The sequence below is a fragment of the Mirounga leonina genome, unplaced genomic scaffold (genome assembly GCF_011800145.1).
Source record: "Mirounga leonina isolate KUSES-001 unplaced genomic scaffold, KU_Mleo_1.0 Mir_91, whole genome shotgun sequence".
Lineage (NCBI taxonomy): Eukaryota > Metazoa > Chordata > Mammalia > Carnivora > Phocidae > Mirounga > Mirounga leonina.
The window spans coordinates 18,733,196-18,759,299 of NW_023270839.1; the positions used below are offsets into that span (position 1 = coordinate 18,733,196).

The 26,104-nt window shown below is 44.5% G+C and overlaps 1 protein-coding gene across 2 annotated transcripts in view; it reads left to right on the top strand.

Moving 5' to 3' along the window:
- The first annotated feature begins 1,098 nt into the window (after nt 1-1,098).
- Nucleotides 1,099-26,104, top strand: part of MAPKBP1 (mitogen-activated protein kinase binding protein 1) — a 51,209-nt gene continuing 26,203 nt past the window's right edge. Inside the window, exons 1-3 of one of the 2 annotated variants that reach the window (XM_034993573.1) lie at nt 1,137-1,228; nt 1,775-1,997; nt 24,974-25,065. In XM_034993573.1, the coding sequence (XP_034849464.1) occupies nt 1,881-1,997; nt 24,974-25,065 (209 nt within the window). In that variant the 5' untranslated portion in view covers nt 1,137-1,228; nt 1,775-1,880. Of the gene's footprint in view, nt 1,998-24,973; nt 25,066-26,104 lie in introns of both variants that reach the window. The other variant, XM_034993574.1, reaches the window with a different exon arrangement.

Below are 26,104 nucleotides of genomic sequence, written 5' to 3' on the forward strand. Positions count from 1 at the left end.
CCAAATGGCTGTACAAGGCGCACCCACAGCAGTGGGTTTAGGGGTCCTTCCGTTTTGCTAACGCGTTGTGTCCCCCAGGGGTTCCAAAGATTTGGATAGGGTGAGACAGACTATACATAACAGACTACGCTTTGTCTGGGGTCCAAGTCTTTTGGCTTACGTTAACCTTTTCATAGGCAATCTTGAAGTAGCAACGAGGCCAAAGGACTTCTAGAAAACAAACAGGCCGAGACACGTAAGAAGTAGTATGCGCGCGCGCCACTTCTCTCCCCCCACAATGAACTAGAAAAACCACACCACTAAGTCTAGTGCCGGCAAGTTTGACGGTGACCTCGGCAAAGTGACGATACTAGGGAAAAGAGTAAATTTTGACAGAAACAAGGAAAAGATCTGGATCAACAAAATCCTGTCAACTCTAGGGGAGAGAGTGCGGTGGGATATCGGAGCCTAAAGGAAACAAATGTATTTTAGGAGCATTCACTTCTCTCCCTTCCCTCACACACCTAAACTCAGTTCTTGGCTATCATCTCCCGCCCCTTTTTCGATCACGGCCAATCAGGTTGCCCAGTTCAAAACACTTGTTACCGATCTAAAGAGTTACTCAGGGGAGTCATTTCACGTAGGTCAAAGCGCCGGGGAGGCGGCGAGCAGAAACGATTCAAACCGCTTTAAATCTTGGGGTCGATGGGAGCAGAGCCTTATAGCTTTACCTCAACCTTGTAATTGTGAGCTAGGAGTTAGTTTTGGCTAAGGTCCCTCGGGCCTATCAAATGCCAACCGCTGCACCCTGGGGGCGTGGTTACCGGCTTGTTGGGGCTCTGGGAAGTGCACTTCTCCGGAGGACCGGGCCTGATAATACCATAAAAGGCTGGTTCTCCCAATTCTGAAGCTATGTTCTGTTGACCTTCCTTTAGGAGCGCTCCCCGCGACTGCACTGTGCGGAACCCTTAGTTTTCGAGTCCCATCTCTGCTTCCTAGGCCCTTTCATTGGCTCCGCCTCCATAAGCCTTACTGGTCCACTCTCAGAACGCCCTCCTGGTTACAGACCGCACCCCCTCGCCTGGGCTCCGCCTCACCAGCCCGTAGCTTGGCCCAGGCGGTAGTTCGCGTTTTGAGCCGCTCGTGCCACCATAGCTGCTGCTGCCGCCGCTGCTGCTGCGGAGCCGAAATCGCCGAGCGCGATGCCTGAGGGCGCTGTGAGCGGGGTGCCTCCCGCGCCCTGGGGCTGGTGAGGCTGGGCCCGAGCGGGGGCGCTAGCGAGTTGCTGGGGCTGCTGAGGGAGGTGAAAGAGAAGGGTCCAGGGCCCCTGCGGAGGGCCGAGAGCGAGCTCCCGAGGGTCGAGGGTGGGGGAGGGAGGCTCCCGTGGCAGAACGGGTTGCCGGGCCACAGCGAGCCCCGCCGCGCCGAATGTCCCTGCGGCCGCCAGCTCAGGTGTCCAAGCCCCGGGCGGGACTCCTCGGTGGCCTCGGCGGCCTCCTTCTTTAGACACTGCAGTTGCCATGGGAACAGTTGGGAATTAACGGGGACCAGACCAACCACAAGCCCTACCAGGGCCAATCCCATCCCTCTGGCTGAACGTCTCTGGCAGGCGTGGGCCTGGTATTTCTCTGCAGCTCTGGCTTTTCCCCCCCTCTTTTTCATGGGTTTGTCCTTCAGACGTAAGAAACCGCGCAGGGCTTGAAGGCAGGTATGAGGAGAAGGGAGAGGGTAATGCCTAGAGATAAAAGCTGCAGACACGGCTAGGCAGAAGATAAGGTGGCCTCTGCCATCTTAGGTCAGTGGGAGGGCATACTGGAAGGACCTGTGGAGTGGGAAGGCAGTGCCCCTTTTGAGACAAGTTCCAAGACTGGGCCAGGAACTGTCCCCCGGGGCTCCTCATCATGATGGCTGTGGAAGGGTCAACTATTACCAGCCGGATCAAGAACCTGCTGCGATCCCCATCCATCAAATTACGCAGGAGTAAGGCAGGAAACCGGCGAGAGGACCTCAGCTCCAAGGTGAGTCCTAGTATTGGGAGGCACTCGTTTCCCACCGTCCCTCACTTCTGTTCCGTGTTCTTCTTTCACCTTCCTCTTTCTCGGGAAAGAGAAGAACCAGAAGCTCTTGTTGGCTCTAAAGGATCAAGTGTGCCATCTCTGCGCCTCAAGGAAGCAATGATTTAATTTTAGGTTAAAGGAAAAAGAGCAGCAGGAGTGAGCATGCCGAGATTTCTCCGTGAAAAAGAATAGGAGGAAGGCAACCTGGATTCAGTTTTGGCTTCACTACAAACTAAGACTGTGCTTGGGGAAGCCAGTTCATAAGCGATGACTCAGTTTCCCATTTTGGATGAGGTAGTGGGACCACATACCCTGTGAAGGGCTAAGTTGTGACTAATATAGCTGCAGGTTTTAGTGTCACAGCTGAGGTTATGCAAGACAGTAGTAGCAGAAAGAATACCTAGTTTGAGGAATTGACTTGCTAAATGCTTTTGCCTGGGGTCAAAACAAATTTATTTGTCTCTTCCAGAAGCCTAAATTAATTTAACTGGAGTCTCTTGGATGCTTAGGAATGATAACATGCAAGGAGCCAGGTATCTGCTAGCAAAACAGTCCTCCTGGTTTGTCCTTGAACACTGCCTGTCTTACTCACTCTGTGCCACCCTGCTGCACAAGTTCCTCAGAGGCCAGTCCCTTTCCATCCCCTCACTTGCCTGGGTGTTGGTCTTTATGCTTTCTTCAACTTCGTTGAGCCCCCACAACTTTGGGAATACAAAAGCAGACCAAATTTATTTAATCCCTGAAAGAATCTAGGGTTTTGTTCCCACAGAATCAGATTAGATTTTTGTGTCATATTAGCAGCCTATAAACACAGTAGCCTTGTGCAGTCCAGGATTGCTACAGGGAGAGACACTGGAGACAGCAGCATTTTATTGCCTTGCCTGTATCTCTTCAGAGGATGAGTAGAGCCAATGAGTAGTGACTTAGAGTGCTCATGTGCAACATGGAAGGATTCTGGGAGGACTTGGTTCAGATCTCTGTCCTTTAACAGAACCTTACTTGGATGTGGTCAGAAGGAGAACAGCCTTCCTGTGTATTTCAGCAGAGATCATATTGAATTGAAATTGGCCACCAGGTTCCATGGCAGTGGCGTTGGTGACCTTTCTAAGGACTCTAATAGGAGTTCATTGTTCATATTCTCCAGAGGTAGGAGAATGAGCCTGGAACTTAGAAACTGTCTTAGATTTGACTCTCTTCACTCATTTACTGTGTTGGATCATTCTTAGTACTGCAAGCTCTCTTACTCTTGGCTGGTAACTTGACAGTGACCACCACTACTAGAGCAATTGTCTCATCTGTTTTGGCTTCTTTTTCTGACCACGAATGCTATAGGTAGTAGAAATGTGTAATGGGAGTTTATTCTTCAGTGTTAATACTGTAATTTTGGTCTGGATCCAGAAGGTGCAGTCCACCATTCTTTAAAACTTCCCATATCACTCATCATTAATGGACTCAACAAATGTTAATTGTGTGCCTGTTATGTATGGAATCAGTGATGAATAAAACATCCTTGCCATCAAAGAGCTTGTAGCTAGTCATATTATATATAAACAAATAATTACAACTTGGTATGTTAAGTGCTGTTCTAGAAGTAAGCATAAAGGTCTTAAGGGCGGCACAGGGAAGGGAACCTAAGTCAGCTTAGGGGAATTAGGAAAGACTTCACAGAGGTAGGGATGCTTGAACTGTGAGTCCTGAGGCAAGAGAAGAGGAAAAGCTCGAGAGGAAAACAGTGAAAAAGAGCATCCCAGTGGCATCACCATTAAACATCCCTGTTTCAAATAGAAATTCAGTGTTTCAGACTGCTTTAAATGGCTTTGTTTGTCCTAGAGCTGTGAATGAAGGAAATACTTAGCTGAAGTTGAATGACCCTTGAGTAGTCCGACAGAGCAAGAGTGTGGTGTCTATCTTTAGCACCCAAAAGTAATTGCTGTCTTTGTGTGCCTGGGACCCTACAGATGCCTGATTCCCCACACTCCTTATTGAAGTCTCGACTTAAGATGATTCTAAAAGCCTGCCCTGTAGTAATTCACATAGGACCTGATGTATAAAGCTTTGTGAGCTGCTCTAATATGCGGTGGCTGTGGGTTATCATGGTAACAATCAGAAAGCTTGTAATTCACGGATAACTAACTCTGAAATAAAATTTGAAGACCAAAAGACATATGCCTTTGAGGATGGGAGGGGGGGTGGCAAAGAAGGAAGTGACAGAGGGCCTTTGTGCAGCTCTTACCTGAGATGGCTTGCTGCTTTGAGTCATACTGTTCCCCCTGTCTAAAGTAGCCTTTTCACCAAATTCTCCCCTTACTTTTACATACAGCTCTGTATTTACTGGAGTCTCAGGGACTTCTCTGAGTAGCCCCACTACCTTAGAACCAATCTCTAATTGTTCTTTTACGTATGTCTTCATTTCCTAAGGCCAGGGGGGTCATGTTCTTTATTTCTTTTACATCGCACTGTTTAGTATAGTGTAAGGTGTGCAGTAAATCCTAAGTGAATAAATGAATGAAAACACTTTAATGATGTCAGAATTAGTGGGGATACACTTGGAATTCCAGAAGAATAGGAGATAATCAGGAGGAGTTTGGTGATGTCTTTAAAGAAAAATTGAAATTAGGAATAATAAGATATTGAAAAAGAAGTAGAGATGTAGCCAGCCTCATTAGGTGTGAAGGGCACAAGTGAGAAGGGAAAGTGCATAAATGCAGAAAGCAGTGCTCATTAAAGACTTTTTAACTCAGGAGAGACTTAGTTAAAAATACAGTTGACATATGGTTAAAAGCTGGAATGAGAGCCAAGTAGAAATGGGGATTGAGAGTCTTGATTGAGAAATGGGTAATTGAGAGCTAGGATTTGTATTGAACTTTCTCTAAGGGAGGGAGTCTCTGCAGTGAGATAGAATTAGCAAAGAGTAATTTGAGATTTTATTGCCAGATCTGAGTCTTGATGAAGTGTAACTCAAAGTTATCAGTTGTAAACACCCTTCAACTGCAAATTCTGTACAGTTGTCAGTTCTGCCGTTCAGCTGAGGCTGTGTTTTCCTTAAGCATGTGTGTGCTCTGTGTAGCTAGCCCTCCCCCTCTTTTCTTAAAGTTTCTGGAAGATTTTTATGTGGAGGGAGCTGGGTCATTTTTCTATTTTAACAAAGGACAGAAATGGAATGAAGCCGAGTAGGCACGATGTAAATTAGGGATACAAAAGGATTGCCTGTGCTGGAGAGTTAGATTTTGAAAAAGTAAATGAAGAGGTTTTGAAATCCTCCTCCTCCTTAATAGCCATTTGTCCAATCTGGGTTATGTATTATTCTTCTGGAAACAATGGGTAAGATGACTTGTAGCTTTCTTCTAGTTCTCAGTTTTTATGGATACAAGTCTAATGCATTCTCTCTCTTTTTCTCTCTCTCATTTTTTCCCCAAGTTTTCTCATGTCTGGTTATATGGTGGTGCTTTGAGCCTTTTAATATGTGGCTCTAAGAAGAGTTTGTGTAGGGGATTTTCATGGAAGAGAAAAAACTGGCAATAATCTAATTGCAATTTTTGCTCAGTGTTTGAGTCCAGGTATTAGTACTGAGACTCTTTAATCTGCCTATTTGGTAGTGGGAAAGCATATTCATTTCCAAAGCATTTATGTATGGATCATTGGCTTAAGCTTGATGGCTCTCGACTTGGGAGAGAAGTCAGGACAGCAGTGAGATAGAATACTTTGGCAGCTTTTTAAAAATACACATTCCTGGGCCCCATCCTAGCTATATGGAATCAGAAGCTCTGGGGGTAGAGTTTTTTTTATTATTTTTTTATTATTTATTTACTTATTTTATTATTTATTATTATTTTAATTTTTAAAAAAAGATTTTATTTGTCAGAGAGAGAGAGAGCACAAGCAGGGGGAATGGCAGGCAGAGGGAGAAGCAGGCTCCTCGCTGAGCAAAGAGCCTGATGCGGGACTCCATCCCAGGACCTGAGCCGAAGGCAGACACTTACCCAGCCTAGCCACCCAGGCTTCCCTCTGGTTGTAGAGTTTGGTAGTTGTTTTTTTTTTTTTTAAAGATTTTATTTATTTATTTGACAGAGAGAGACACAGTGAGAGAGGGAACACAAGCAGGAGGAGTGGAAGAGGGAGAAGCAGGGAGCCCGATGTGGGGCCCGATCTCGGGACCCTGGGATCATGACCTGAGCCAAAGGCAGACGCTTAACGACTGATCCACCCAGGTGCCCCGGTAGTTGTTTTTTAAAGATTTTATTTATTTGACAGGGAGAGAGCGAGCGAGCACAAGCAGGAGGAGTGGCAGGCAGAGGGAGAGGGAGAAGCAGGCTCCCCACAGAGCAGTGTATACATTAAGTTCCACCAGAAGCCCGCTGCTGGGTTACAAACCTGTGGCTTAAGTGCTAGGACCCTGAAATCTGTTGGCTTCATACCCAAGTACTCATTGAGGCTTCTTCTCTCTTTTTTAAAAATTATTTTACTTTATTTAGAGATTTATATATTTATTGGAGAGAGGGAGAGAGAGCATGAATGTGGGGAGGGGCAGAGGGAGAGGGAGAGAGAGAGAATCTCAAGCAGACTCTTCACTGAGTGTGCAGCCCAATGTGGGGCTCAATCCCATGACCCTGAGATCATGACCCGAGCTGAAATCAAGAGTCAGACGCTTAACCGACTAAGCCACCCAGGTGCCCCCTCTTTGAGGCTTCTTGAGAGTGTAGAAAACTAGCCCAGTAAGTATACTCTTCTCCTGGGGTAGTTTTTATCTCCACTGTGTCTTTTAGACTGATTGCTCTGTAAACTGGTATGTCAGAGATAGATCTGAGAGAACTGCCCTGTTGTAGGGTCAGATATGAGGAACTGATAATTGCCTAACTAAGACAGATCAGCAGGAATTTCCTCTGTGGGCAGGAATAGGAAACTTTGATAATATCTCTGAGTCCTGGCCGGTTTGTAATATCACCATTCCACTACCCACTTCCCTTGGCACTCATAGGAACCAAGAGTTTTTACTGTTTAATACACACTCTCTGGGTTCCCCACCTAGAAGTAGATGGCCAAGGGTAGAGGGCCCCTGTGGGCAGAAGCCCTGCCCCCCCACCTGCCTTTTGTGAATGACCTTGAGCAACTTACTGAGTTTTCTGTCTATGATATATTCCTCAAGTAAGGCTTATGAAGTGTGTTGAGATCCTCAGAACAGGTGGTGTACAGTGAAAAGTGTGAGGTGTTCTCCTGGTTTTGTTCCTTTGATCTCTGCTTCATTTCTCCTTCCGGTTCCTGCAGCTGCCCTCAGCCTTCAAAGTGATTCTCACTGGAGAGGGAGGATTCCTCTCTCCCCAGCCCAACTCCTCCTTTGCTGTCTAAAATAGCCCAGCCTCTTCAGGCTCTAAGTTGTCTTGCAAAGCCTTCGGTCATCTACTTGGTCTCACTCATTTCAGAGTCTACAGCACTGCTGCTTTCCAAGTTTCTTTTCCCTCCCTCCACTTGTAATTTAAGGCAAGTGTCCCCCGTTGGGTCAGTTTGAGTCACTGTCTTATTTCCTGTCCATATTTTGAATGTCTCTGGGGCCATTGGTATTTCTCTGCCTTTACTCTTCCCTCTTCCATTTGTCACTTGCGTGTTTTTCATCCCTTGACTAATGAAAAAACATTGGTAGAAGTGAGCCTTTAATCCTGACTTCTGTAACCTCTCCATCAACCTCCTGCATCTGAAGTTGGGCTTGTGGCTGTTATCACTGCCCCTTTGTTTGGAAAACAGTCCAGGGCTTGAAATTTGGGACTATGTTTATTCAAACTAAGCTTCTCTGGGAACGTGGTCTGTTGCACTGTTGTTCTCAGAGTATCTATTGGTTTTACTTCATGGGCTGACTGCAGTGTTGGTTAGAAAAAAAGCTACAGTGTTTTCAGTAGGATTTGTTGTATTATACATCACATTCCTACTGCTGCAAGCTAAGCCTCTTGTCTAGGCTCCATTGTTTAATGCTGGCCAAGGCCAGGTTTTCTGTCAGCTTCCTTTGACAGCAGTTCTCAGTGGATTTGTGCAATGAGAGCTGCCCACCTGCTGGATGTTTGCTGAATCAGATCCGCATTGTGGTTTTTACCTTAACTTCTGTTACCTCTTAAAATGAAAAGAAAGGGTAGGGGAGGGCAAGAATAAAGGGAGTATGACAGACAGATGGGGCAGTGTGGATCTTTAGGGTTGGTATTTTTGAGTGTTCACATTTTCCACATCTTGGTTTCCTCCCTCCCAGCAGTTATATCAGCAAGTCTACAGTGCTTCTTAATTGGCTACAACATTTTCCTCTGGTTTTGAAGGGCATTTACAGAAGAATGAGTTCACATCACAGGATGGGTATCTCCTCTTAGACTTCTGGGGAGTAAATTCCACCCCCTCTCATTTTAGCACAGAGAATGTTAATAATGCTTTTTGTTGCTTCTCTAGTCTATAAAACAGTCTTGTTGTTGTTGTTGTTGACTAGATTTCTAAGTTTATATGCCTTATCTCTCTTCCTAAAACTGGAATGAAGCTAAAGATCTTTTCCCCTCCCTGCCCTTTCTTTGATAGCTGAAATTTAAATTTACTTGAAAATCTTGGAGCGCTTAGTGAAACCACATGGCTGATTTCTTGTTTTTTTTTTTTTTTCAGTGTAGCACATTCTTTTTTGGAGGAATCCTGAGAAGGGAGTTTCTTAGGTTCTTCTGGATTTGAACATTGCTTCTCATTCATGCTGAGCACACTACAATTTCCAACTTCCCATCATACCTCTCATCAGGCTTTGAGATCTGTATTCCTTTAGTGGTGCCTCTGGTCATTTCCCCATACGCTCAGCTGACCTCGTTAAAGGTGCTGGCACTTAAAAAACAAAACTAACTTTAAAAAAATTATGAAATATAACAGACACGGAAAAGCTTATGAAATATAATAATATAATATTGTATGTACTTACGACATGGTCCCCCATATCATCATCACCCAAAGTCAAGAAATAGAACACTGCCAAAGTGTTGGTAGTTTCTGAAGGATATGATGCTAACAGTGTCATCGTGGTGGGTGAGGCCGGAGATGAGTGAAGTTTTTGTGTTAGGTAATTAATATGGTTTTATTTAAAAAAAAAAAATTAAATCCCCAAGGACTTGATCTTGACTGTTTGTTCTTTTACTTTTCAAGTTTCCTTTTTCCCCCATCCATTATGGATTTGTGCCATTCAGCATTTTCAGGCAGTGTGCTTACTGGAACCATGTTTTCCAGATTTTGTTGTCAGTGCTTCCTGCCCTTATGTTGCTCTCTTAAAACCATACTAGAAATAATATTTGTAGTGCTAATAATGATGAACATTTGTTTATTGTTTGCTATGTCCTGTGCTATTCTACATATATTATCTCATTCACATTTCACACCACTCTTCTATCAATACTGTTACTGTCCCCATTTTGTAGATGAGGAAACGGATGCTAAGAGGTCAGGTGAGTAGCTGGTGGTTACATAGCCAGTAGATGGTGCAGCTGGGATGCAGACTCCCTTAACTTATTGGCCATCTTAACTCCAAAGCCGACACTTAATCTTGATTCTTTACTCTTCCCAGAGTCTTCTTGTGCACAATGTGACACTGAGCACAGAAGTTTATGCCTAGTATTGCTATAGTCAAGAGTTGCAGCCTGTGTTCAGCTTGGAAAAGCACAGTACCTTGAAAACTATACTTTTCCCCCAACTTGCCCCATCCAAGTTGATTTGATGCATTTCTCAGACTATTTTAGAGCCATCATTCGGTAACCCTCCTTTCCCTCTACATCCTTGCTTTTCTTCCCACCCCCAACTCCAGATTTCCACTTCTTGCCCTATGGTACCATTAGGAACAGTACAACTTGTGGTTCTGTGGGTCCGTGAATGTCAAGTTGACAGGCGCAGTTCTGTGGTGTCAGATGACCATAAGCCGCAAGTAGTTGCTGCTTCTCTCTCTCGGGTTGGAGTGAGGTGGGGGAGTGAAGTGGAGGCCAGTAGATGATTTGCTTGTTTTGGTGTGGGGGATTCATGGGCCTTGAACCTGTTTGCTCTTAGCTGGCGGTTGATTGTGTAGCTCACACTCCTGACTGCTTGCTAGTTCTCCCCTACCCCAAACCTCTCCTTGTTTATCTCTGTACTCCACCTCTCTGTTATTGCTGTGCCTGTCCCGACTCACAACTGACCTTGTCTTTGAAGCTGTGGAGAGTTGCTGAGTTAAAATGCCTATTTTCTGTGGAAAAAAACTGGGCCTAAAATGCCCCGTGCCAGAGCTGAACTGGATGATGACAGTTGGAGTTCAGTGACCATGAAAAAGAGCAAAAATGAGGTCATTTGCCCACCTGACTCTGGTTGGTTGGGCAGGCTCCAAGGTTGCTAAGTTCCTTGAGCAAGTGTCTTGCCTCCCCTGACCTCAGATTTGTATTATTTTGATGTCTTTCGTCACATAGGCAATGATGATAACATTATGGATGCAAAAGCATGGGATCTTAATACATGCTTTCCTGCAGCTGCCCTGGTTAGTCTGAGGAGAGGAAGCCCCAAGCCAGGTGGACTGGGTGGAGAGCAGCCCACAGGCAGTTTGTGATCGTGGGGGAGAAGCTCAGCATGCTCAGAAACTCTAACCCTTGCCACCTCTCAACTGCTGCGTTGGAGAAAAGCAAGCAGCTGCTTGTCAGAACTAAACATGCAGCAGACAGGCTGTAGGCCTCCCTCTGTTCGTTACCCTGATGCTCATTGGTCAGCTTCTATTTGGGAAAATGCACGTATCCATGATTGTTTTCATATGACATAGTAACCTGTTGCAGACTAAACATGTCCTTTCTCCTTATGATGTCCTTCCTTCCCCAGGCTCCTTTGATCTCTCTTGTGAGGCCCCACGCTCCTCCCCGCCCACCCCCCCACCCCCACTCCCCGCCCCAGCAACTGTCTTAGAGACTTGCCCTCATAGCAAACCCAGAACTGGCTAGTGAACGGGGTTTCTAAGAGTGAATGTGCAGGCAGATTAGTGTGTAGGGGCAAGAGGCAGTGAGTGGTTTTGTTAAAATGCAGATTCAGACTCAGGTCTACCCTGGAACTCTGCAGTTCAAGAAAGCTCCCAAGTGAAGTCCATGCTGCAGTTCCTTGGGCTATACATTGAAGAGTCAGGCGTGTGTGTGTGTGTGTGTGTGTGTGTGTGAGAGAGAGAGAGAGAGAGACAGAGACAGAGAGACAGAGAGAGAGCTGGCTTCTCTCTCATTTGTAAAATTAGAATACTGAGGGCTTCCTCCTTGGGCTGTTGTGAGGATTAAAGGAGATCTCATGGATGTGAAAGCACACTGTAAGGTCTAAATAAGTTTATAGCTGTTAAGGGGTTGCTAATGTTATCAGGGTCCATAGATTTCTAAAATATTCAGGAATTTTTTTCTCATTTGCTGGCAAGATTTTATCCCTTCAAGTTTCCATTTGTGAGAAGTCCTTTTTTGCAGGTTCAGCCTCTTCTGTTCCAACATTTAATCATTCTCCCTGTGCAGCTTTTTATTGTGACCTATCTTCAGTACATTTTTCTTGCCTATATTGTAACTTGTATCAACAATACTGAGAAAGAGGAAGGCTTAGCAAATATTTTTTTTTATACTAACTACTGTGTAATTTATTTTTTCAGGGCCATGAGTATGTTTTTTGGGAACTCAAAAAGTCAAACCAGTGAACCAGGAGCCCTAATTTACTGTGTCTGATTAGAGATCACAGGAGTGATGCACATGCTTTTTAACAGCGATGGTTCTTCTAGAGATAACTTTTCTTCTTTGGGGGCCAGTTCATTTGTATTGAGAACTAATTTGGGAAATGAATTAGCCCTAGAGCTTCCTTTCAGACTGCGAATTTAAAGGCAGAGTGAAAACGTGTTAATTTTATAACCCATTGTTTTAAGTTTCTAATTTGGCAATTTGGTGATATCAATAGAAGAAGCATTAATATATTCATATCTTTTGATCTAGAAGTTATAATTCTGGGATCTATTCTATGCAAACATTCACACCACACAAAAGTGTATATAACTGAATTTTTTTTTTTTTTTTTTTTTTGGTGTTACTCACAATAGTGAAATCTTTGGAGTAGTCCAGGTAGCCATCAATAGGGGATTGGGATAAATCCATTAAATGAAATACCTTGTACTTGCTGAAAAGAATGAGGTCAATCTATATTTACTGACATGAAACGGTATACAAGATATATTAAGTGACAAAAAGCAAACTGTATAACTGTTTTTTATGTTAATGATTATTTATATTTTTGTTAAAACCTGTATGTTAGTATACACATAGAAAAAAAAGTGAGGCTATAAATACCAAACCGTTGTTAATATTGGTTACCTCAGGGAGGGCTAGTAGATTATGGCGGACATTCACTGTCTACATTTCTATATTTCTGTAATGTTGGAAATTTTTACAATGAGTCTGTATTATTTTTGTAAGTAGAAAAAACTAATAAAGATAAAGGTCTCAATTTAAACATGCATATTTCATATTTGAATCTAAAATGTTTAAATTTAAAAAACTGTATACTCATTCAAGCACAAAGTTATGCACAAATGTTGAAAAATATATGTGAAATAATAAACTTGGGGTTTTTTTAGTAATAATGGGACATAAAAATGTTTTCTCACAAATTCATCATTAACTTGTTGAATTTGAGATAATTCATTTTTTGCATCTTCAGAAATATTTTCTTGGTTAGCTTTGGTAAACAAAACATTTTTTAATACTTTCTGAAGTACATGTGCTTTCTGAAAAGATTTTTTACACAAGTAATATAGAGAAACATAAAGAAGGAAACAAGTTATTCATAATTTTAACATCCAGAATAGCTACTTATAGCTACATCCATTTCTGATTATAAAGGACAGGTAAAGCTCTTTTTAAATAACAGTATTGTCACTTTTATTTAAAACGTTACCTCTGAGGGGTGCCCGGGGATTCTCAGTCAGTTAAGCATCAGACTCTTGATCTCAGCTCAGGTCCTGATCTGAGGGTCATGAGTTCAAACCCTTCCTTGGGCTCCATGCTGGGCGTGGAGCCTACTTTAAATAAATAAATAAATAAATAAATAAATGTTATCTCTGATCTTTTTAGACTTAGTCTTTAATTATAATTTAGATATATGCTGTACATATATTTACTGAAGTCAAGGACGAAATGGTTTTGTTTGTATTCCATTCATGCCTTCCCCACTGGAAAGGCGTTGAAATCCTGTTCCTGCTCCAACTTCTAGGACTGGCTATGGTAGATGGAGAATTCTCTGGGGGTTAAAGAACTTACTGGGTAAGATGAACCAGAGTATTCACAAATATTTTTTAAAATACTAAAACGTGGACTCAAATATTTATTAAACACTGTGCCTTGTGCTATAAGCATGGAGTTGTAGATACAGCCTCTGCCTTTCAGGAGACTAGTAGGAGAGAAACGACAGAGCCATAAAGTACTTCTGTACGAGGTACTAAGTAGCACATGCCATGTGAATGATGCAAATAAGTGCAGCTGTAAGAGTACCAACGAGGGACGAATCATTCCTGGCCATGGTGATCACGCAAAGAATCACAGGGGATGTGATATTTGAGCTGGTCCTTGAAAGGAAGGGAAGGATTTCAGGAGGGGATGGTGGAAGGGAAGGGATTCTCGGTAGAAGAAGAATAAAAACTAAAGCCCCAAAGCGCCTTTCCAGAATAATGAATAACCCAGATTGACAAGTGCACATGATTCATATAGGTGAGTAGTAGGAAACAGAATTAGAGGAAAGGTAGGATCACTTGACAGAGAGCTGTAGTTGCTAGGCTAAGACATTCATAATTTATTTTGTTGGCAGTGAGGAGCCATTGAAAGTTTTTGAGCAGGGGAGGGACGTGATCAAAGCTGTGCTATGGCAAGATTATTCTGACAGGTTGAGGGAGGGGAGGACATGGTCTATAGTAAAGAAATTGATTAGAAAGTCATTGCTATATACAGGAATCTGGTGCTGAAGGCCTAGTCCAGGGTGTTGGCATTCAGAATGGAAAGGAAGTGAGCATTTTATAGAGAATAACATGTTGAAGAAACCTTTCTTCCCAGGGGAATCTCATAGCCCAAGCTGGCATGATTACAGGGGTACCAGGAGTTCCCTCCCCACTTTCCTTTTTGTCCCAGATCACACATTCACATCGCACACTTAGTTCAGGTAAGGAACAGTTAGTATTCTCCCTGGTTACAAAGTTTGGAAACCAAGAGATTAAGAAAACTCAGGCATGTAGAGCTGGTGAATGAGGAGGATTCAGACTGTTTTTCATGATCAGACTTTTGCTTATAAAGCATTGTTTGTGGTTCTGGTCTTGCTGTAGGGAGGACTGATGCTAGAGAGGAAAAAAAATTTTTTTTCTCTTATTCTGGTTGCTTAAATTGAGGTACCTCCTATCCTGGCCTTTCTGGGAACTGGAAGAGAAAGAGAGAGTAGAAGTGCCTGCTCTGTATCAGGCACTGTGTTGTCAAAGCTGCTCTTTGGACTTGGGTGCATGCTGATGGTGGTATCATAATTGAGTCCTTTAGCTAGAGGCTTCTGATTTCCAGAACTCTGGTCTGAGGTCTGATGCTGCCCTCACCTCTTCCTCCATCTGTACACGAAATCAGATTCTGCTGCTTTGGACACTACAATGTCATTTGCCTTGGAAATGGGTGTCAGCTCTCCATGTTGACTGTAGGTTCTAGTGCTGGCTGGACATGAGCAGGCTCTGACCAGGGGGGATACTCTGGCATTAGAAGACCCTCTATTTCTTTTTCTCTGCAACCATTCAGTGAGGAGAGGCCAGAGCCCATTTTTTAGACCCATTTCAGGTACTGATAACACCTGCTAATTTAAAAAAAAATATGTTAAAACTAGCAGGAGAGGACCCTATTGCCCTTCTACTTCATCTGTGCCCTCTGCCTTCTACCTTGGTTCTCAGACCTGTCCCTGATGCTTCCACGAAGGCATGGGGACTTCCCCAGGTCCTCTTTCACAAACTGCACCTTTCTGATGGTTTTGGAGAACCCGAACTCCCTCCTCAGGTCACCAGAGTTTCTGGAACCAGGCAGACAGACCTAGGTTTAAATCCTGGTTCTTCCACTCACTACTTACCTGATTCCTTCATCTGTAAAATGGAGATAATACCTGTCCTTCATAAAGTTGTCAAGGGTATGGGGCGCCTGACTGTGGAGCATGCGACTCTTGATCTTGGGGTTGTGAATTCAAGCCACACATTGGGCATAGAGCTTATTTAAAAAAAAAAAAAAAAGTTGGTCAAGGGTATTAAATGAGATAATCTTGTAAATTGCTTAGCGCATTTTTGGCAGAGTACACATTCAGTGAATCGTAGTTCTTAGAGCTATAGATCCTGTCTCTGCACAAGACCTTTCGCACCCCATGGGTCTGGATATTCTTTTTTTTTTTTTTTTTTTAAGATTTTATGTATTTATTTGACAGAGAGAGATAGAGAGCACAAGTAGGCAGAATGGCAGGCAGAGGGAGAGGGAGAAGCAGGCTCCCCGCTGAGCAGGGAGCTGGATGCAGGGCTCAATCCCAGGACCCTGGGATCATGACCTGAGCCGAAGACAGCCGCTTAACCGACTGAGCCACCCAGGCGCCCCGGGTCTGGATATTCTTATAAGAACATTTGGAGCGTTGTTTTCTCCTTAGTCCCAGGAGGGGCTGAAATTTGGAAATAAAAGGACAAAATGCTTTAATTTCGTAGTTCCCTACCTGATTAATCATTAGAGCTACCTGGAGAGCTTTAATATGCAGACTCTTGAACCCCACTCCATATCTGTTGATTGAGAATCTTGTGGAGGCAAGGGAGGTAGATAGGGTAGGGACTGATATCTGAAACTTGTTAAACCCTCTGAGTAATTCTGTTGGTAGGCCAGGATTGAGAACCTTTGTTCTCTAGTCTCCAGGGTTTTATGGCTGGAGGATCTCTAAGGTCACCTCCTCCCAAGCCGTGGCAGATTTACCTTCCTAGAAGCTGAGGCTATTTTAATCCCAGCACCGGAGAATTGGCTCAGCTCCAACTAATGCTGAACTCTAAGCTGGGGAGCCCAGTTTTTCTGTCATATTGGAAGTTATTTGTTTCTGGGAGTCTTCATGGTATAGAGAGTAGAACTATAAATCAGCCAGACAGGATAGAGACCAGGAGCAGAGTGGAGAGGCAAGATCTGTCCTGCAGTCTTGGAGTAGCCATCGTGTCCCTTCCTGCCTCTGACCAGATGGCCCTTTGGACTCTGAAGGAGCAGGAGTGAGCTTGGGCATGATACCCGCCTCTCCCTTCCCCCTCCCCAGGCTAGTCACTGGGTCTCTGCCCAGCTGGCTAAGTCTCTGCACAAAGCCTCCTGGCCTTGGGCTTTCTCTGTGGCTTTTTCATAAGCAGCAATTCTCCGAATCTGGTGGAGAATCTGCTCTGTGAGATTAGAGTGCAGTGCGTGGGTAAGAGACAAGCATAGTTATTCTTAACCTGCAGGAAGGGAGGGGAAGGCGGATAGTGCTCTGCTGTAGACAGGTCTGTGACATGCTTGTTTATAGAAATAGCAAGCCCATGGTTTGGCTGGAATGACTTATAACTCAGGTATTTATAACTTGTGTTAGTGGGATTGAGAAGTAGGGAAAAGGAGAAGGGGGAAGAAAGAAACTGGTGGCAACAAAAACAGAGATTGGCTTCCTCCCAGTTGCTGGGGTTTCTTTACCACTTTGAGGTCAGCTCAATCCTAGGTGACCCCGGCCTTTTGTGGCTCTGGCCTCTTCTCTTCCTCAAGGGAGCATCTGCTGACTTGCCTTTGCAGACTCCCTGTCGTGGCCCCTCACAAGAAAGGAAGGGCAAATCCGAACCAGTTATATCACAGACTCCAACAAGAAGCCCTTCTCCAGCAAAGCCATTGTCTTGCCTCCACAGACTGGATCATCATTGACTGGTGCCTCTACTCTGGCTTGTGGACTGATCAGATCTCGGGACCAGATAGAGAGACCAGAAACGCTTAGACGGCCCTGCCCCAGGCTTCCTGGGATCACGTGTTTCGGGGTCTGGGACTGCTTGGAACCTTGTGCTGTGCTGCCCATGTTGCAGATGGCTCTGGACTCTGGAGAGTCCTTTTCTTGACTCCTTCACTTCTTTTTGGCACTTCCATCAACTCCCCCTCCTTTCTGGGAGCTCTCCCCTTCCCTGGCTTCCTGGGTCTCCTCCTGTCTTTCTAATTGCCTGGCATCACATCTTCTCTATACTCTAAAAATAGGTATTCCCCATGGTTCTGTCCTCAGCCTCTCTCTGCCTTCCTGTCTTCTCTTGTACTTTCAGTGGTGGTTTTCACCTCCATGCGAATAATTCTCAGATACTTATTTCCAGCCCTGACCTCTTTCCCAAGCATTTAATTCCATGTTTATGTTGCTAAAGTGAATGTTCTGTGGTTCCTACTAAATATCCCTGAAGTGTCTTGGATTTAGCACGTGTAAAACACATCGCTGGCTCCCATCCTTCCTCCTTTGTCCAGACCCAGGTCTGCATTCTGATCCTGGCACCATTTCTTTTCATGTTCCCTTTCTCTGAGGTTCAAAATTTGAGTCTTCTGTCTTCTTCCTCCATAGTTGTCAGGTGCCCAGTCCTGCCGATTCTATTTGCTTTACTACTTTTGAATCCACGATGTCTTTTCTGCTCTCACTATCTTCATGCTGGTCTAGATCCTCATTACTTTGCACCTGAACTATTGTAACCGCCTCCTAATGGGCTCCCTGCTTGTGTTGTTTTTCTCACATACATCATTACCAAAACATAGCTTTGATTGCGTCTCCAGCTTGAAATCCTTCAGTGGCTTCCCAGAATCTACAGATGACCCCACTTAGTTTGGCATTCAAGTCTCCTAGTCTGGTTGCAAGTCTACCTCTCCTGACTTGCTCTCTTGACACTGTCTGCATTCACAATTGCTCACCTGCTCTGTTATTTCCTTCTGCCAAACTTTTTATTTTATTTAATTAATTAATTAATTTATTTGAGAGAGAGAGAATGAGAGGGAGGGGGGTCAGAGGGAGAAGCAGACTCCCAGCCAAGCAGGGAGCCGGATGCGGGACTCGATCCCGGGACTCCAGGATGATGACTTGAGCCGAAGACAGTCGCCCAACCAACTGAGCCACCCAGGCGCCCCCTTCTGCCAAACTTTTGTTCATGCAGCTTCTTCTACTGAGAATTCCTTCTCTCTGTATTTCCACCTGTTAAGAACTTATCCTCAAGGCAAGGCCCAGGTCAAATACCATCTTGCCCTCCAAGAAAGCTTCCTTAGTTTTCCTTTCCTGATCCTGTTCAGAAATCATTTCTCTTCCTCCCCTTTGAGCACTTTATATCTTTCTTATGACCCTTATCACATATTGGATTGCTTTGTAATATACCATTAATTTTCCCTGATGGATTTTGAGAATAGAGAGTAGAGTCTGTGTATTCTTCATCTTAGGATCTCCCATAATATCTTGGTGATTTTCAAACTTCTTTGAGAATGACCCACATTAAGAAATACATTTTATATTGTGACCCAGTACACACCCCCCTAAACAAAAGTTTCATGATCAATACTTAACCCTTACTATATGCCGTGAGATCTGTTTTGTGTTCTGTTGTATTTATTCACTACCCACTAAATCAGTCAATTTCAGGTCCCATTAATAAGCTGCAATCTGCACGTTTGGAAAATATTATTCTACCTAGTATGAGTGAGTTGTCCTGTCTATTGCCCCTTAGCCACCTGTTTTTTCCATCTACTCTAATGAGAGCCAGAAGAGCACTTAAATAGTTGGCTTTAGTCTTTCCTTCTCTCTTGGGAATAGGCTATTATGATGTTACCCCTTTATCTCATTAAGGTGAGGGATGATTTTGCTTTCCTTCTTTCTCTCAGGAGGGTACAATACTGCCCTGCATAGTGCATGCTGGGAGTGATGGCTATTCAAGCCCTCCTTTGCAATATGTCTGTAGTAATTCTGCCCTCTGGCAGCCTTGCTTCTGGGGACAGATGACACCCTCTCTCAGGCTGGTGTAGGCTTTCCTCCATCTCAACACTCTCCACCTGCCAAAGCAAAGGCTGGGTCACACCTTGAGTATTTTCTCTGTTTCTAGGCTGTGTTTTGGATGTGGAGGAGATCACTGTAGAGTACGATGTGGGTGCTCTCTTTTTTGTTTTTGCTTGTGCATGAAGCGATGTTCTAGAACTGTATGGCTGTATCAGGGTACCAGCTGCCTGTAGTAGTTGTGTCCCAAGTCACTGGACATAATCAGTTACCTGGACTGGTTGTCTTTTTGGCTAAGTTTCACTGGCATTCGGGCTGTGAGGGTTTATAACTGACTTTCCTTTCAGTACCTTGGGCCCCATCCCAGACTTGGAGAACAGCTGTTTTCTCATAGGACCTCTTCCCTGCCTCAGTTTCCTCAACGATGCTTGAGGCCAGAACTCGCACACCATTGGGCTTGCTTCCTTATGTGGAGAAATGCTATAGTTTTCAAGACAGACTAGGTCTTTGGTTCTCAAAGTATGGGCTTGGAATCCTTAGTGTCGCCTTTAGGGGATCTATGAGATCCCCCCTTTTCCAGTTACATATCCAAATGAGGCCAGATTTTCTTCATCTTCAACCAGAATAGCATATCAAAACAGATTGAATGCAGATGCAGATAGGAGAATCCAGCTGTTTACTATTAAGCCAGACATTAAAGAGATTTGTAAAAATGTTAAGTAGTGCCATTCTTCTCACTGAATTTTTTTTTGTTTCGGAAGATAGTTATTTTTAATAAAAATATTAACATGTATGGATTTATTATTATTTTTAAATGAATTAAGAAATATTTTAAACTATTTCCATTGTAATTTCTAATACACTGATACAAATAAAATCTCTTTGGGGTCCTTGATAATTTCTGAGAGTGTAAAGAAACCAAGAGTGTAAGAGACCAAGAAGTATGAAAATTGCCAGGTTATGTCATGCTGTGGTAACAAAATCACCTCAAAATCTCCCTTACTTAACAGATAGTTTATTTCTTGCTCATGCTCATATTCAGTGTGGGTCAGCAGAGGGGCTCTGTTCATCAAAGTTACTCAGGGACCCAGGCTTAGGGGACTCTCTCATTACCTGCTGCCATGCTTAGCAGTCAGGAGAAGGGATAATGATTCTCGAAAGCTTCCACTGGAACCAGCGTGTCAGAGCATCATAAAAATGTGCAGTCTTAGAAGCACTTAAGTGAGAAACCTAATCAAACAAAAACTCATATTCTTGAATTCTTTGTACCCTTTCCCCCAACATTGTTGGGTCAGTGAGTATCAAAAAGCCATTGTTTAAGGATGAAGAGAGAATCAAGGGTGTGAATTATAGAAGGATGTTGTTCATGAGGTCCTGAGCCCCATGCCACATCTGGGACCATGTCTTTTCTCTCTTTTCAACATTGAATGTGCAATATTTAGGACATCTAGTAAAGACATAGGGAATAATAGAATGAACAGCTGTGTGTCCACCATCAGCTTAAGAAACAAAATGTTACCTGTACCATTAAGCTCCCTTTGTGCTCATCCTCATCTGGGCAGTAAGACAGACAGTAAGTGTATGGACGGAAATACAATCAGTGTTGGGTTGCTACCTGAATCTAAGTGCTATGAAGAAAGATAAAATAAGATAAGTTAGGTACAGAATGATAACAGTAAAGTTAGTCTGGAAAGCCTGCTCTGAGGGGAAGACCTTTGAGCAAAGACCTGAGTGAATTAGCTATGTGAATAGCTGAGGGAAAAGCATTTTAACTGAAGGAATAGCATATGCAGGACCTGAAGCTAGAATCTGCTTGAGGTGCTTGAGGCAGCCAGGGTGACTGAGGTAGAGGAAGAGGTGGAGAGTGTAGGAAATGAGGTCAGAGAAGGAGCCAGAGGCCAGATGATTTAGGGCCTTGTAAACAGGGTAAAGTATTTGAATTTGAACTTAAGGATGGGAAGCCCGTGGAGGGTTTTGAGCTGAGTAATGACATGATCTCATACATATTTAAAAAAAAAAAAATCACTGTGGGGGTGCCTGGGTGGCTCAGTCAGTTAAGCATCTGCCTTCGGCTCAGGTCATGATCCCAGGGTTCTGGGATCAAGCCCCACATTGGGCTCCCTGCTCAGTAGGGAGTCTGCTTCTCCCTCTCCCTGTGGCTCCCCACTGTGTGTACTCTCTCTCTCTCTGTCAAATAAATAAAATAAAATTTAAAAAAACCTTAAAAAAAAATCACTGTGGCCTGTCATGTTGAGAAGAGAGAGAATACATGGGAATTATAGTCCGAGTGAGAGATAACAGTGGCCTGAACTTAGTAGTGTATTGCTGAGTGTTTACAGCCTCTCTCAGGGGACAAAAAAAAGAGCCCTGATTTGTAGCATTTGCTGATTTCCATGGTGTAAGTACTCCCACTGTGGTGATCTCAAGCTACCAGGGTGCTGTCACTGAGTGAGGAGGTGGGAAAGGAAGGGCACAGTCAGCTGTCCTGAGCCCGTGGAAGCTGGCTGTGGCACACCACTGCTTGAACTTGGGTGTTTAGTCGATGGTGTGTTTGCAAGGGACATTCAGGTCTGTCTCCATTTTCTGCGGTAGATGGAAGCTGCATCACCTTTTTGGAAGGAGAAAATATGGAGGTTATGACAGGGAGAGAGTCCATTTATAATCTCCATTATGCTGGGCCCTTTCAAAATAAGCCTAGATGTTGGAGGCCTTGCAGGAGCTTTGGACTCTCTCAGATCCTTTGAAAGTGGAGTTCAGCCCAAAACCTCCCTGCAAACAGGAAGCTGGTTTGAGTTAGAACATAAAATAAAAACCAGCTGATGCCCCTGAATGTTTTTCCCCTGCTCCTCCCACTCCACAGAGCCAAAGGAAACTGCCTTTTTTTGTCTTTGGATAGTTGTTCAGAAAGTCAGAAAAAGCCAAAAACCATAAATCCTTTGAAAATAAGCCAAGTTTTGAGCCCAGGCAAACTTCTGCCCATGGGGTTTCCTAGCCCGGATGTCCGTCCCACTGCCAAGAGTCCTAGGAGGAAAGGGCCTGAGGAACACAAAAGTTGCCAGAGATCAGAGCCTGGAACCCAGGCCCAGCAGGAATAGATGGTCTGTAGCAGTTTCTCAAACTGGAGTTTCCAGCCCATTTGTAGGTCATGAAATCAACAAAGTGGGCCATGCCCAGAATCATTTTTTAATGAAATAGAATGTGATAGAAAATAGAGTGTATCACATGGAGTAAGAGAAGTATTGTTTTGTGAAACTTTTATTTCAGTTTTAGGCACATGCACACATGTACATGTATGTATGTACCAGCTCATGATACAAACTCATAAACTATCTCTCTTACCATGGGTCATGGTCAAAAATGTTTGGTGAACACTGGCCTTAAAGGTATGAGTAACTGACATCTCCTTCCTGCTTTAGCTTGCTGTTGAAAAGTCCAAGCTAGTTTCAGAATGAGTCTTTTATGGAACTGCATCCTCTGTCCACAAAACACCTACCCAAATTCCTGTCAGAGGGAAGGAAAGCTGAGAACGGAACAGACTGGTCTAATTCTTTGGGACCAAAGCTGAAGCATAAACGAGGGATTGATACAAATTTGAATGCAAAGGATTTGCCTGCAATGATTCTCCGGAAGGGAATAGGATTTGAGCAGTTTTTTAGCTCACTGCACTTGATCTATGACCTTTCCCATCTATGTGGGTAATGCTGGCCTTGGGTTCCTCTCTCTCCTGTCTGCAGTAGGCAGTTGGTATAGCAGGAATGTTCCTGAGTACCCTCCCTCTGGGATAGCTGGAGGCACAGTGCCAGGATGGGGAGGGGTGCACCGAACTGAGCATCCCCTGGACTTCCCCAGGGGTATTTTGTGCTCTCCAGTCAGTGTGCCTGGTGCTCAGGCCTTTCAACAAGGTGACTGGGTGCCAGGGCATCATGCAGCTAAGAAAAAGTAAGGAAGGAGGCATAAGTTAAGGCAAACTATCAAGAACACAGGCTACAGTTAGTTTATCCCACACTAGGCTTAGTGCCTCAGGTAGGCCCAGGGTTCCTGGCAAGTCTGGTGCTTGCCAGGTGGCTGTGGGTTGGCTGTGGGACTAAACTGCCTCTGTCAGTGAGTAGACACATGCTGGAATTGCTGGTCCACATCCCCAGGAAGCACAGAAGACTCTTGGGGGCCTTCCTGGGGAATAGGTTTTAACTGTCATGTCCCAGGGGATTTATTTTGGTCTTTGGCCACCAAAGGGCATTTCTTTCCAACCTAATTCAAGCTAAAATGGTCCTTGGAGATAAGAATTTAAGGGCGCCTGGATGGCTCAGTTGGTTAAGCGACTGTCTTCGGCTTAGGTCATGATCCCAGGGCCCTGGGATCGAGTCCTGCATCGCCGTCCCCCTGCTCTGTGGGAGCCTGCTTCTCCCTCTGCCTCTGCCTGCCACTCCCCCTGATTATGCTGTCTCTCTCTTCTCTCTGTCAAATAAATAAATAAAATCTTAAAAAAAAAAAAAAAGTTTAAACCAGCCCTCTAGAGGGACTTTGAATTCTCCAGCTGGGACAGTAAGAGAGGAGGAGAGATCCTAACCACCCTAATTGATTCTGGGTTTCCTCTCCCTATTAAAAAAAAAAATTTTTTTTTAAAGATTTTATTTATTTGTCAGAGAGAGAGAACATGAGCGCACAAGCAGGGAGAGCGTCAGGCAGAGGGAGAAGCAGGCTCCCTGCTGAGCAAGGAGCCCAATGGGGACTCGATCCCAGGACCCTGGAATCATGACCTGAGCCGAAGGCAGACGCTTAACTGACTGAGCCACCCAGGTGCCCCATCTGGGTTTCCCCTCTCCAGAAACTGGCCTGGACTAGGATAGACCACCCTACTACAGACATGAATACTCCTGAAGTGTTTCTGGTTCACACCACCCTCCTAGGGCCTCCGAGACTCTTAGTAGGGTACAGTCTAGCCTATTTACATGACCTTTCTGCATTCAGATGCCTCTCTCTCTGAGCCAACAGAGAGACCAAGGACATCTCTGAGGAGGGCCAGTGCAGGGGGTCCAGACAGTACTAGAGGGTGGACCTGGAGTGACAAGCAAGATGTTCTGTTGCAGACGGTGAGGTGGAGTGAGAAGAGGTTCCAGGGCATTCTGAATCTCCCATGGGATCATCTAGCAGAAAGGCCAGTGAACTAATTTGAGGTTAGTTCAGTGTGCGCCGTAGGGCTGCGTCCAGTGTTGGGTAACAATATTGTTGGTGAGAGTGATGGTGAATGTTGCATGTGGCCATGTCCTCAGAATCTCTGAGCACTTTACACATGTTTCCCTTTCATCTCTGTGGGAGTGGGGCTTAATAATAATAATTAGAGTACTCTGAGCATCTGTGCTTGGCAAAACACAGCATTAAGCCATGTTTCTGTCTCCTGGGCTCATAGTCTGTATGAACTGGCAGATGTTTGGGGTGGGTAGAGTTCTCTGATGGAGGGGAGGAACGTGATGGGATGCAAAGATCAGAGATATTATGAGTCACCTAATTAATACCTAACATTCCTCTGACTCTTAGTAGATCACAGTAGCCTTTCTTTCATACCTGCCAAGGCACGAAGATCAGTGACTTTCCCTGACTCTCAGAGACCCAAGAGGCCAGTCTGGGGACCCAAGGCTTTATCTTGTAAACGGAGCCTTCCTGGATTGGGGGAGTGCTTGTTCCTCTGTGGCCATGAGCCCAGCTTTAACCCTTCATTTTCTTTCCCAGGGTCCCCACAGATTGAGCCCTGTTAAAAGCCTGTAGTGCACGCTGGCTTTTCCCCATGTGACCAAGGGACCTGTGGCCAGGACAGACCCTGGAGAAGTCAGTAGCCCTATTCTCCTGAAGAAAGTAGTCAGCATTTGCTAGATGGTCGTGGGTACCTTCAGCACCTCCTTCCCGACCCTGCTCTGTCCATATGTCACTTCTCTGTCTCCCTCTAACAGGTGACATTGGAGAAGGTGCTTGGAATAACAGTGTCTGGAGGCAGAGGACTTGCCTGTGACCCCCGATCGGGTTTAGTTGCCTACCCAGCAGGGTAAGTATATTGGAAGACGGCTTATTGCATGGGAGTTTATAACCATGCTAAACCAGTTAGGGTGGGCAGGGATTTTTTGGTTTCTTCTGGGAGATATAGCCAGGTGAATGTTTTGGTACCATTTTTGTAAAGGAGATACAGGGCCAGGTCAAGGCTCTTTGTTGAATGCTGTACTTGTTGCCATCCTGTCCTGTTTTTTTGGCCATCCACCTGTACATACTGATTCACACTTTATATTACACACAGTTCCCAACACCATCTTTAATATCTACCTTCTAGTCACTTAAAAACAGCTTTATTGAGATGTAACTCATGTACCACAAGTTTGCCCATTTAAAATGTACAATTCAGTGTTCTTTAGCATATCCACAAAGTTGTGCAGCCATCACCACAGTCAATTTTCAAACATTTTCATCACCCAAGAAAGAAACACCATACCCATTAGCAGTTATTCCCTATTTCCCCCTCAAGACCCCCAGCCCCAGGCAACCACTAATCCACTTTCTGTCTCTGTAGATTTACCTGTTCTAGACAGTTCATATAAGTGGAATCATTCCATATAAGTAGAATATTTGGCCTTCTGTGACTGGCTTTTTTCTTTTTCTTTTTTTTAAATTTATTAGAGAGAGAGAGCTAGAGAGGGAACACGAGCAGGGACAGAGAGAGAGGGAGAAGCAGGCCTCCTGCCGAGCAGGGAGCGTGATGCAGGGCTCCGTCCCAGGACCCTGGGATCATGACCTGAGCAGAAGGCAGACGCTTAACGACTGAGCCACCCAGGTGCCCCTGTGACTGGCTTTTTTCACTGAGCATCATTTTTTTTTTTTTAAAGATTTTATTTATTTGACAGCGAGAGACATAGAGAGGGAACACAAGCAGGGGGAGTGGGAGAGGGAGAAGCAGGCTTCCTGCCGAGCAGGGAGCCCGATGCGGGGCTCGATCCCAGGACCCTGGGATCATGACCTGAGCCGAAGGCAGATGCTTAACGACTGAGCCACCCAGGCGCCCCGAGCATAATGTTTTTAATGTTCATACATGTCAT